The sequence below is a fragment of the Erpetoichthys calabaricus genome, chromosome 2 (assembly GCF_900747795.2).
Source record: "Erpetoichthys calabaricus chromosome 2, fErpCal1.3, whole genome shotgun sequence".
NCBI lineage: Eukaryota > Metazoa > Chordata > Cladistia > Polypteriformes > Polypteridae > Erpetoichthys > Erpetoichthys calabaricus.
The window spans coordinates 203,355,634-203,368,530 of record NC_041395.2 but is presented as its reverse complement, the minus strand read 5'-3'; the positions used below and the strand labels follow the sequence as shown (position 1 = coordinate 203,368,530).

The following is a 12,897-nucleotide window of genomic DNA, read 5'->3' as shown; positions in this document are numbered from 1 at the left end:
GGTATGACCAAAATTCTATATCACGGTATTTTTCTAAATTATCCCGGTTTCACGGTATTTGACGGTATTTTTTTCCCATGCATGAGTGGATGTTAAACACATTTTCCACTGCAATTACTGGCTAAGAATAACCTTTTCCACTGTCAAGAGCATTGTACATTGTACAAAAAAACATTTTAATGTGCACACAAGTATTAATACAGGTTTGCATTGCCCCATAAAGTGATACTTTTCAAGGGGGGTGGCACTAATGAAGAGAAGGAAATCACATTGCATGACAGACGCAGTCAAAATATAGAACCTTTTTATTTAACAAATTTTGCAAAAACTTAAATTATAATTTTAACAACATATTTTCAACCATCCAAAGTGGTATTTAGACTTCGGAAAATATCCAGAAGTGCTTGTCAAAGTTGTATTGCACTGAAAAGTCTTAGAAAAGGAATAAATAAATATTTTTTTGTAAAACAACTACACTTTCTGTTAATGTTAACAATCTCTGTCCACTGACACATTAACGTGACTTTTTAAACAACTTTACCATCATTAAACTGCATAATATTTAAACTAATAAATAATAACAATAAAATAAATAATTGTATTATTACTGATAGTTGCACTATTACTTCAAGGCTTCAAAAGCCCAGGTGCATTACACAGTATTCACCAAATTAAAATAAAATAAAACAAGTGGAATCTTGGTGATGACAGAATTCACTGTCTTAATCTTCTTTATTTATTTATCTGGTTTGTACAATGCTATATACTGTATACGCTGCCGTTCTTTATTATATTTTGTAAGTGCCTTGAGCATGGGAAAGGCACTATATAAATAAAATGTATTATTATTATTATTATTATGATGACATCTTTACCAACTGAACTATCATGTAGGCAAACTGCATTAATATGGACCTTGCTTCAAGCTAAGCTATATACATAAATAATACAACTGCAACTTGCATTTATAATTGTATTTGTGATATAGCCCTACGGAATCGTATTAGGGCCACGGTGAAGAAAAAAAATACGGACACAGGGAAGAAAAAAAAAAACTATACGTCGAGAATAAAGTCGACATTTCCACTTTATTCTCGCCGTTTATGTCGAGATTAAAGTCGACATTTCCACTCTATTCTCATAGTTTACTTTATAATTAAAGTAGAATGTCGTAAGCTAAACTTCATCCTAAAATCATTGTTTAATTTACTAGATTTTCTCAAACCCCGTCATAAGTTAATGTAGCACATTAAATGCTTTGTGTTATGTTCCCCGACCCAGTTGTCCCAGATATTCCTGCTCTCTGAAAATTTAGAATTTATATCAAGTATTTATTTATATCAAGTATTTATCTTGGCATTCTAAATGTTCAGAGAGCATGAATATCATGTGAATGGATTCTGTGCGGCGATCACTGCTGGTGCCGGTGCCTCCTCTTAGTGCAGAGGAAGTCAGTTTAAGAAGCTCGGGAAACACTTAACACAAAGCATTTAATGTGCTATATAACTTATGACGGGGTTTGAGAAAATCTAGTAAATTAAATATTCATTTAATTTGAGAAGTTTAGTTTACGATGTTCTACTTTAATGACAAAGTACGAGAATAAAGTCAACATGTCGTCACAATATTACACAGTACCCAGGTACATTACACTGTATTGAAAACAAATAAAAGTACAACTTGGCTTGCAGTATTATCCAGTAGTATAGAAACAGTATTTGCACATCTGACCTTTTAAAACTAAAGCATCTCCAGGCAACAGACGTGACTCATTTTTTTCAGCTCTCTGTCCATTTTCACCGTGCGGCATACCTATGCTACCGCCCACTATTTGGTGGTGTAGCAGTGAAAAAGAGCCCTAGTGCAACAAATCTGTGTTTAGCGGTGTAGCAGTGAAAAATGTCCCCACTTGAACAGTTTCCCGCTGCGCCACGTTCTGAACGTCGTTTAGGCAATTTAAACTGGTGTTGCGGTATAAGAAAAATCCATATCATAAAAAAAATAAAAATCGGTTTTCGGTATGAACCGGTATACCGCCCAGCACTAATGTATGTATGTATGTATGTGTGTGTGTATATACACTCATATATTTAAAGCCACACAACTGTCTATATAAGACCTTACAGCTCACAATGCATGTCAGAGCAAATGAGAATCATGAGGTCAAAGGAACTGCCTGAAGAGCTCAGAGACAGAATTGTGGCAATGCACAGATCTGGCCAAGGTTACAAAAAAATTTCTGCTGCACTTAAGGTTCCCAAGAGCACAGTGGCCTCCATAATCCTTAAATGGAAGATGTTTGGGACGACCAGAACCCTTCCTAGAGCTGGCTGTCCGGCCAAGCTGAGCTACCGGGGGAGAAGAGCCTTGGTGAGAGAGGTAAAGAAGAACCCAAAGATCACTTTGGCTGAGCTCCAGAGATGCAGTCAGGAGATGGGAGAAAGTTGTAGAAAGTCAACCATCACTGCAGCCCTCCACCAGTCAGGGCTTTATGGCAGAGTGGCCTGTCGGAAGCCTCTCCTCAGTGCAAGACACATGACAGCCCGCATGGAGTTTGCTAAAAGACACCTGAAGGACTCTGAGATGGTGAGAAATAAGATTCTCTGGTCTGATGAGACCAAGATAGAACTTTTTGGCCTTAATTCTAAGCGGTATGTGTGGAGACAACCAGGCACTGCTCATCACTTGTCCAATACAGTCCCCACAGTGAAGCATGGCGGTGGCAGCATCATGCTATGGGGTTGTTTTTCAGCTGCTGGGACAGGACGACTGGTTGCAATCGAGGGAAAGATGAATGCGGCCAAGTACAGGGATATCCTGGACAAAACCTTCTCCAGAGTGCTAAGGACCTCAGACTGGCCCGAAGGTTTACCTTCCAACAAGACAATGACCCTAAGCACACAGCTAAAATAACAAAGGAGTGGCTTCACAACAAGTCTGTGACTGTTCTTGAATGACCCAGCCAGAGCCCTGACTTAAACCCAATTGAGCATCTCTGGAGAGACCTAAAATGGCTGTCGTCCAACGTTTACCATCCAACCTGACAGAACTGGAGAGGATCTGCAAGGAGGAATGGCAGAGGATCCCCAAATCCAGGTGTGAAAAACTTGTTGCATCTTTCCCAAGAAGACTCATGGCTGTATTAGCTCAAAAGGGTGCTTCTACTAAATACTGAGCAAAGGGTCTGAATACTTAGGACCATGTGATATTTCAGTTTTTCTTTTTTTAATAAATCTGCAACAATTTCAAAAATTCTTTTTTTTGTCTGTCAATATGGGGTGCTGTGTGTACATTAATGAGGGAAAAAATTAATTTAAATGATTTTAGCAAATGGCTGCAATATGACAAAGACTGAAAAATTGAAGGGGGTCTGAATACTTTCCGTACCCACTGTATATATATGTATGTATATGTATATGTGTATATATATATATATATATATATATATATATATCACGGCATTCGTAGTCTGTGTCACAATCTGATTGTATGGGTGGTTACCTACCAGGTAATGCTTGTGGTTGGCCAGCAATCTGCTAACATCCGCCACGGTGCCCTCAGTTTGTGAGGAGCAGATCATAGAATGGTTGAAATAGGTTTACTGTCAAATAAATGCAAAGAGTACGCGACACGTGTTTCGCCCCTCATTCTGGGCTCATCAGGCTGCATGCTGTCAAATAAACGAACCACACGCCGTGGCGCAACGTTAGGGGCATCGCCTCTGGCGCTGACGTCCGAGGTACGATTCCCGAGAGGGAGTGCAGTGGAGTGTGTACGCCTGATAAGCCCAGAATGAGGGCGAAACACGTGCCGCGTACTCTTTGCATTTATTTGACAGTAAACTATTTCAACCATATATATATATATATATATATATATATATATATATATACAGTAATCCCTCCTCCATCGCGGGGGTTGCGTTCCAGAGCCACCCGCGAAATAAGAAAATCCGCGAAGTAGAAACCATATGTTTATATGGTTATTTTTATATTGTCATGCTTGGGTCACAGATTTGTGCAGAAACACAGGAGGTTGTAGAGAGACAGGAACGTTATTCAAACACTGCAAACAAACATTGTCTCTTTTTCAAAAGTTTAAACTGTGCTCCATGACAAGACAGAGATGACAGTTCCGTTCTCACAATTAAAAGAATGCAAACATATTTTCCTCTTCAAAGGAGTGCCCGTCAGGAGCAGAGTCTGTCAGAAAGACAGAGAGTAAAGCAAACAAATCAATAGGGCTGTTTGCTTTTAAGTATGCAAGCACCGCGGCACAAAGCTGTTGAAGGCGGCAGCTCACACCCCCTCCGTCAGGAGCAGAGAAATAGAGAGAGAGAGCCAGAGTAAAACAAAGTCAAAAATCAATATGTGCCCTTTGAGCTTTTAAGTATGCGAAGCACTGTGCAGCATGTCCTTCAGGAAGCAGCTGCACACAGAAGGTAGAAACGTCCCTATCGTCTAGGTGTGCGAACAGCCCCCCTGCTCACACCCCCCTACGTCAGCGCAAGAGAGAGAGAGAGAGAGAGAGAGAGAAAGTAAGTTGGGTAGCTTCTCAGCCATCTGCCAATAGCGTCCCTTGTATGAAATCAACTGGGCAAACCAACTGAGGAAGCATGTACCAGAAATTAAAAGACCCATTGTCCGCAGAAACCCGCGAAGCAGCGAAAAATCCGCGATATATATTTAAATATGCTTACATATAAAATCCGCGATGGAGTGAAGCCGCGAAAGGCGAAGCGCGATACAAAACACGAGACTGGGTTCACGAGAACGAGACGAGACTTTTAGACATTTTTTTTAAAGAAATCCTCAATGTTTAAATATATAACAAAAATAGCCTTTTGTTGTACTGAAAAACACAAAATGCAAAAAATGCATGTCCATTTTGAAATCAACTTTATGAAATAAAACTTCTATTTTGATGAATGATATGCAGTAATAACATGTAAACACTGCAAAATATTTTGCCACAAACTGACAGGCAATTAATTGCACAATAAAATTAAATAGTATAAATAAAAATAAATAATAAACAACACAAATATCCCTTTACGTGCAATTAACCATAATTAGTGTAACTATCAAAGTAGTGCTGTCTTAAAACTCAGAGTGCAAAACAATGAACAAAATTTTCTTAAGCATGGAAAAAGAGCTATGACCTAGGTAATGAGGTAATGACCTATACAGAACAGCCTAAGATATGGTCATGTTCTTTTTTAAGAATATAAGCATGTCTACATTTTCTGGCAGCAATTGTGACCTCTGGGCAGTAACTATGTCTCCTGCAGTTGAAAAGACACACTCACTTGGAACAGAGGTCGCAGGAATGGAAAGATATTCTTTGACAAGTGGAGACAGCAAAGGATATTTGGAGCTGTTTTCTCTCCACCATGTCAGAGGGCAGCAACTAAGTGGGATAGATGCCTCTCTTCTGTAAAGTTCAGTTTCCCTCTCAATTCCTTTGCTGGGCTGTTCTGTCTTCGAGAAAGAGTCCCCTAGCAGATCCTCAAGTGCTGTCTTCTTGGAAGCAGGTTCCTCTTCTGATTCAGCTCCGCCTTCAGCTTCAAGAGCCCCCTCGCCCCCATGTGTGGAACAATGAGCTGATGCCTCTTCCTTGTGCTCCATACTCTTCTCATCTGTGGGCTTTAAGCAGCAGAGACACTGGCTTTAACATTAGCAAGCAGCAAACCAGTCCCCCTCTCTCTTTTAACACAAATACACTCACTCTGATGCTCTCGTGTTTACAACACACACACACACACACACAAACACAGCATGAACCTATTAAATCCATTAAAATTTGGTAATGGAAACATAAATCTTCTAGGGAAAAAAAAATCAAGTCAATGATACCTGGTTTTGCTGCAACTGTTCCACCCTTTTCTGTATCCTCTGAAAGACTGCCTCACACTGGTTGCAGTCTAGCTGCGGTAGAGACTGGAATCTTGGGTCCAGCGCAGTGCTCTCCAGCAGGTAGTTGTATACATCCCCACTGTATCTGCCTGAAATATTGCTGAGAATTGCTCTCTTTGTGTCGGCCACAATGGGGGAATCACTGTCATTTGGTGCCATGTTTTGTTCTATCATGTTCTTCAGTGGCACGATGAGAGACACTGTGGGCCTCTTCTCTTCACACAAGACAGTGGTAGTTGTCTTTAAAGGATTCAGCAGCTTCACAAGAAATTCGGCATTGACAATGTCGCAGATATCCAGTGTGTCAATGTTTCGGGCATTTTGTCTTATTTCTGGGCTGGTGAGCGCTGCTGCTATAGAAGCCTGCTGCTCCAGGTAACGAACCAGCATATCCAATGATGAATTCCATCGCGTGGTGACGTCCATTATTAATTTGTGCGATGGCAGTTGTAGCAGCTTCTGCTTAGACGTCAGTACCGCGGCAGCTGTCGAACTCCGGTGAAAAAAAGCAGTTACACGTCTCACCCGCTCGAGCAAACGAGCGACACGCGCAACACCGAGGCCAGCCTGTGTAGTGAGATTTATTGTGTGCGCAAAGCATTTGATGTGCGGCTCAAATCCTGCCTCGCGCACAGCCACATCCATATTACGCGCATTGTCTGTTACAATAGCGATGCAATGGTTTGGCTTTTTAAGACCCCACTGTGTGACAGCTTCTTGTAAAACTTCAGCGACGTTTGCCCCTGTGTGTGATTCAAAAAGTGGGCGCGTCTGCAGTACAAAATGTACCATTTCCCAATTACTGTTGATAATGTGGGCTGTAATTGTGATATAGCTCTGTGTACACCTAGAAGTCCAACCGTCAGTAGTTATGGCGATGGTTTCTGCCTCTTTCAAAGCCTGTACAACGTTTACCTTGCACTCCTTGCGAGTAAAATGTGTGCGTGACGGGATGGCATACTTTGGTTCCAGTGTGTGGATGAGTCGCCGAAATCCCAGATTTTCCACCACAGAAAATGGTCTCATATCGGCTGCAATGAAAACGGCGATGTCTCTTGTTATTGCCGTGGCTCTTGCATTGGATGGTGGAAGTTTAGCTGCAAAGGCATTTGTTATGGTTGTTTGCCCTTTCATGCGAACTGAATTGCTTTCCGTTTTCTTCACAGGCGCAGCTTTTAGTAACGAGCTGTGGTGGTTTTCTAAATGCTTTTGCATAGTGCTTGTGTTAGCAGAGGTGTACGGTATTAATTTCTTACAGTGTTTGCAAATTGTCTTTGTCTTGTCTGTCATTTTATCACCGTTTCTTATTTCCACAAGGAATCCAAAATGTTGCCACACCAACGATTTAAATGTCGCGGGCGCATCTTCTATCCTTACTTCTCCCTCACGCTCCATCATGCCAATAACGCAAGGATATCGTCACGTTCTCGCGAGACCAGACGCATCTTGTGAGACAAATCTGATCTCGCGAGATCTTGTACCACGAGATCTCGTCACACTACTAATGTATATGTATGTATGTATATATATATGTATATGTATGTATGTATATGTATATGTATCTATACTAATTAATAAAAGGCAAAGCCCTGACTGACTGACTGACTGACTGACTGACTGACTCACTCATCACTAATTCTCCAACTTCCCATGTAGGTGGAAGGCTGAAATTTGGTAGACTCATTGCTTACAGCTTACCCCCGCGATGGAGGAGGGATTACTGTATATGGTTACATAACCTCTTTAACACACGCAGCGGGTATTTTGCTAGTGTATATATATATATGTATGTATATGTATGTATATATATGTATGTATATGTATGTATATATATGTATATATATATGTATGTATATATATGTATATATATAATGTCTTTAGAAAAAGCTTACGAAAAGTTAAAGATGACAAGGATGAATGTCACAGGTGGCCTGTGATCTAGCCACTCATAGTTGTTCATTAGGTATTTTTCTGACAATTGGATGGAAATGGCTGCACGTTGATGTTGCTCTGTTCTCTTCTCCTGACGTCTTCCTCCCTTCTTCTGATGTCGCTCTTCAGACGAAGCATATTTATTATAAAATTTCATGCCGGGGGTTTCATAACACATGGTTGTTGCATACACCTGATTGGCTGGCTGTCAGTATGGTGGATGAATTTTGCTCAGATTCTTTAATCTTGAGTACGTCTGTTTTTCCCAAACAATAAAACCTTTGATGTTGCTTAGTACTACTGGCATGTCTTCATTTCCCAGGCTGTAAACCAATTTAGCTACTTGTTGTCCCAGATGCCCAGGTTATAAACTAATCAATAACCTTAGGCACAAGCATGTCTTTCTTTCTTTGTTGGAACAGCTGTTTTAAAAGTGAGGTACAACTGGGAAGAGGAAATGCTTTGATGTGTACTGAATTGTTGTCTTGAGCATAATATAATGAAAATACAGAACAAAATTTACAGATTTTGTACACCACAACAGCAGAGGACAGGAAGATATGGAAAAAGATGATCCTCTGTGGCAACCTCTAATTGGAGCAGCTGAAAGAAGTAGTGGATGTATACATTTATATTTATTTACATTTTATATACACACACAGTCACACTTATGGCTCCATTTGGGACCTACCATTTGTCTGTATGTCAAATTGCCTGTATGTCAGTCACAAAGTGTATAGCTCATTGCAGTTAAAGTTCTGTGGGTCACCACTATTATGCATACATAAATTGATGATAAGGAGTAGCACAAACTGGTCTTCGCTTCTTGGTGGCCGCACATCGGGTCGGCTTAAAGCAGCATTTCTTAGCCACTGGATCGCACTGCTGCTGAGTCATAAGTTGCCGTCATTGGTCCATGAGTAGGTCGTGATGGTTTGCCTATGTTTCTTAGTCACTGTGTCATGGTATGGGTTACTGCCGTTGGGTTGGTAGTAGGTCAGAGTGGTTTGCCTAAATATTCGGCAGTGCTTCTCATTATGCTTTCCAGTTTCACAAAGAGGGACCCCTGATGACACTTGTTTCATCAAAGGACTGATTTGCAGTTGCTTCTAGTGGATCATTAGTGAAATTAAAAAGGCAAAACTGAGGTGTGGTACCATATAGGTTGAGAAACCCTGGTATAAGGAAAACACGACATGCCGAATACATAAGAATTCAAAACAAACCTTACAGGGCCCTGTAAGAGTCAGAAAACATATAAGACCCTGTGAAATAATAATGATGAAAGATTTATTACTGGTGCTGGTGTTGGCAATTTCTAGAACATTATCACAGTATTTTTTCTTCCTCAATGGCCCTCAACTGTAATTATTAATCGTCTCAAATCAGTTGGCCATAAATCGGTCCATAACTGTATAATTGTGTTGGATTCATGCTATAACTTTAGCTTCGGTATCAATAGCAGCTTTTGAATGTACATACCAGTACTGAAATGGTACTAAAGCATATCCCCATCCTACCATCCCCCCCAATCATGTTGCATATTCGTTAGCCTACTCAGTGTTCTGCACAAATGCAAGCCTCCCTACTTTGTAACAAGCTACAGTTTTCATTTGAATTCTCCAGTTGTGTCAAATTTGCTGTCCCCCCCAGAGTCCACAGCTCATTGAAGAAAAGGGGAAAGGCATGGTGGTTTGTCCATCATGGAGTCTAAAGCATATCCACAAGACAAAAATAATCTGTCCACACTGGAGTTTTCGCTTAGTTTTCAAAAGGATCCCTGTTCAATCTGAAACACCCGAAAATGCAAATCACATAGACCTTCACCTACACTGGGCATGCATGCATCCACAACAAACTCTATGAAGGAACTGTGTGGTGAAAAATTCAGAACCATGTAAAAATCAGATTTCTGTGTGCTTTATGCACTTTCAAAACTATCAGCGCACACAGCATAGAAAAAGAAAAATTCCTTAACGAGCTGAAGCAAATTGCACCCATGTCACATTAATGGGCTGATTATTCTGTTATGTTGAAAAATGTTTTCTGTTTTTTGTGATTGTCAGCGGCTGATTATTCTGTTATGTTGAAAAATGTTTTCTGTTTTTTGTGATTGTCAGCCTAGTGTCACAGTCTCTTCAACTCATAAGCTTGTTTGTCAGTCAGTTCCTCCTATTCCTTTCTTATGCACGTCTTTGCTGTCATTGTTCTCATACTGAATGTGTAATGGGTTGTAAGATGGGAGTTGAGGAAAACTTAAATTTTTGTGCCACAGAAACGAAATGTCTCCATTATGCGTATGTTAATAGTTGCAGTCATGTCACTTGGCACAGATTTCACACTTGGGTGAATGGTTACAATTTTACTGCACAATCATGTTATGACCCATTACAAATAATTTGTGATCCAGAGTGTAAGAAGAAAGAGAATCTTAAATCTCATTAAGGAAAAATGTTAGGTCTTATGGGAAGAGAAAAGTGCAGAATATTTCAGATGGAAAAAAAATTCTAGAATCGTGAGACTTTTTAGAACATGAGGAGAGATTGTCTTAATTTTTTTTATTTTTTTATTTTTTTTTAAGTTGAGACACATCTAGCATCCAATATTCAGAAGAATCGCCTGGTTCAGCATGATCTCAAGGTGGCAAAGAAACTGCAGGAGGAAGAGGATATGAAGGCTCGAGTTCGCCACCAGCAGCGCCATAAGGCAATGTAAGTGTTATTGGAAAGTCAGACTGGCAAGGCAGCATTAGCCCAGTGTTTCAGTCTCAAATGTGTGTCCTGCAGAAAACAATTTAAACACTTAGTGCACTGAATATCTTGAAATATTTTTGCTACATGGTACTCTTAACTATACTATAAAAGATTAACTTTGAGCTTTAAGCCTGAAGTCAATACCTAAAAAAACAACTACCATGGAATTTTATGAATGTGATACCTTTTTTAACATTTCCCTCTAACTTTAACAAGCTATACTTTTCTGCTCCTAACCAATAGAAGCTTTCTATAAGGAATGTGGCATTGAAGCTTATTCCTGACACTCAAAGTTAAAAATCATTATTTCTACAAAAATGTTATTTTACCAAAGTATTGTGTTATTTTTGCAAAAGTATTGTCACAAAGATATTGTGTGCTATGGTTGGCAACACTGTCCATGCATGCATGCATGCACATGCATGCGCTCCAGTGGTTTAGTGACAGCTAATAAGGAAGAGGTTAAGTTCATACCTAGCATGCAATCAAGTAACAAGAATTAAACAGACATTACAGGTATACATTTAGTCCTTTGTGTTAAGGGGTAAATGTGATGTACCTACTTTAGAGTCGCAGGAAGCCAGTGATTGTTGCAGCAGCACTGGGTATAATGCAAGAAGCAAACATGGTGGACAGTACACCTGTCTTTTGTATGTGTGTTTATATGTGTAAAAGTTTTAGGCAGTTGTGAAAAAATGCTGTAAACAAAGAATGCTTTCAGAAATATAAATAATGATTGATTATTGTTATCAATTTACAAAATGCAAAGTGAGCAAACAAAAGAAAAATCTAAATCAAATCAATATTTGGTGTTACAGTAATCCCTCCTCCATCGCGGGGGTTGCATTCCAGAGCCACCTGCGAAATAGGAAAATCCGCGAAGTAGAAACCATATGTTTATATGGTTATTTTTAGAATGTCATGCTTGGGTCACAGATTTGCGCAGAAACACAGGAGGTTGTAGAGAGACAGGAACGTTATTCAAACACTGCAAACAAACATTTGTCTCTTTTTCAAAAGTTTAAACTGTGCTCCATGACAAGACAGAGATGACAGTTCTGTCTCACAATTAAAAGAATGCAAACATATCTTCCTTTTCAAAGGAGTGCAAAGCAAGCAGTCAAAAAAAAAATCAATAGGGTTTTTTGTTTTTTAAGTATGCGAAGCACCGCCGGTACAAAGCTGTTGAAGGCGGCAGCTCACACCCCCTCTGTCAGGAGCAGGAAGAGACAGAGAGAGAGCCACAGAAAAACAAAGTCAAAAATCAATAAGTGCCCTTTGAGCTTTTAAGTATGCGAAGCACTGTGCAGCATGTCCTTCAGGAAGCAGCTGCACACAGCCCCCCTGCTCACACCCCCCTACGTCAGCGCAAGAGAGAGAGAGAGAGAAAGTAAGCTGGGTAGCTTCTCAGCCATCTGCCAATAGCGTCCCTTGTATGAAATCAACTGGGCAAACCAACTGAGGAAGCATGTGCCAGAAATTAAAAGACCCATTGTCCGCAGAAACCCGCGAAGCAGCGAAAAATCCGCGATATATATTTAAATATGCTTACATATAAAATCCGCGATGGAGTGAAGCCACGAAAGGCGAAGCGCGATATAGCGAGGGATCACTGTACTACCTTTTGCCTTCAAACCAGCATCAATTCTTATAAGTACACTTGCACAAAGTCAGGGATTTTGTAGGATTATAGTCAGGTGTATGATCAACCAATTATACCAAACAGGTGCTAATGATCATCAATGTCACACGTAGGTTGAAACACAGTCATTAACTGAAACAGAAACAGCTGTGTAGGAGGCTTAAAACTGGGTGAGGAACAGCCAAACTCTGCTACCAAGGTGAGGTTGTGGAAGACAGTTTCATGTCATGGCAAGATTGGGCACAGCAACAAGAGATAAGGTAATTATACTGCATCAGCAAGGTCTCTCCCAGACAAAGATTTCAAAGCAGACTGGGGTTTCAAGATGTGCTGTTCAAGCTCTTTTGAAGAAGAACAAAGAAACGGGCAACGTTGAGGATCGTAGACGCAGTGGTCGGCCAAGGAAACTTAGTTTAGCAGATGAAAGACACATCAAGCTTATTACCCTTCGAAATCGAAAGATGTCCAGCAGTGCCATCAGCTCAGAACTGGCAGAAACCAGTGGGACCCAGGTACACCCATCTACTATCTGGAGAAGTCTAGCCAGAAGTGGTCTTCATGGAAGAGTTGCAGCCAAAAAGCCATACCTCTGATGTGGAAACAAGGCCAAGCGACTCAAGTATGCACGAAAACATAGGAACTGGGGTGCAGAAAA

The 12,897-nt window shown here is 40.3% G+C and overlaps 2 protein-coding genes across 3 annotated transcripts in view; one reads left to right on the top strand and one right to left on the bottom strand.

Moving 5' to 3' along the window:
- Window positions 1-12,897, top strand: part of ccdc50a (coiled-coil domain containing 50a) — a 167,988-nt gene that overhangs the window by 104,394 nt on the left and 50,697 nt on the right. For both annotated transcript variants that reach the window (XM_051922248.1, XM_051922250.1), the window contains exon 3: window positions 10,429-10,558. In XM_051922248.1, the coding sequence (XP_051778208.1) occupies window positions 10,429-10,558 (130 nt within the window). The remainder of the gene's footprint in view (window positions 1-10,428; window positions 10,559-12,897) is intronic.
- LOC127526542 (zinc finger BED domain-containing protein 4-like) lies at window positions 4,886-6,497 on the bottom strand. Its single transcript, XM_051922255.1, has 2 exons — window positions 5,856-6,497; window positions 4,886-5,645 (listed from the first exon to the last, which is right to left on the bottom strand). The coding sequence occupies exons 1-2, from the start codon at window positions 6,339-6,341 to the stop codon at window positions 5,196-5,198; spliced, it is 936 nt and encodes a 311-aa protein (XP_051778215.1). The 5' UTR covers window positions 6,342-6,497; the 3' UTR covers window positions 4,886-5,195.

Bases quoted from the DNA above. Each gene is read 5' to 3' on its own strand.
- LOC127526542 (XM_051922255.1), bottom strand. From the start codon at position 6,341: ATGGACGTCACCACGCGATGGAATTCATCATTGGATATGCTGGTTCGT. The intron at 5,646-5,855 runs GTATCATTGACT...TGCTGCTTAAAG, and splicing joins AACAGTTGCAGCAAAACCAG to CCCACAGATGAGAAGAGTAT.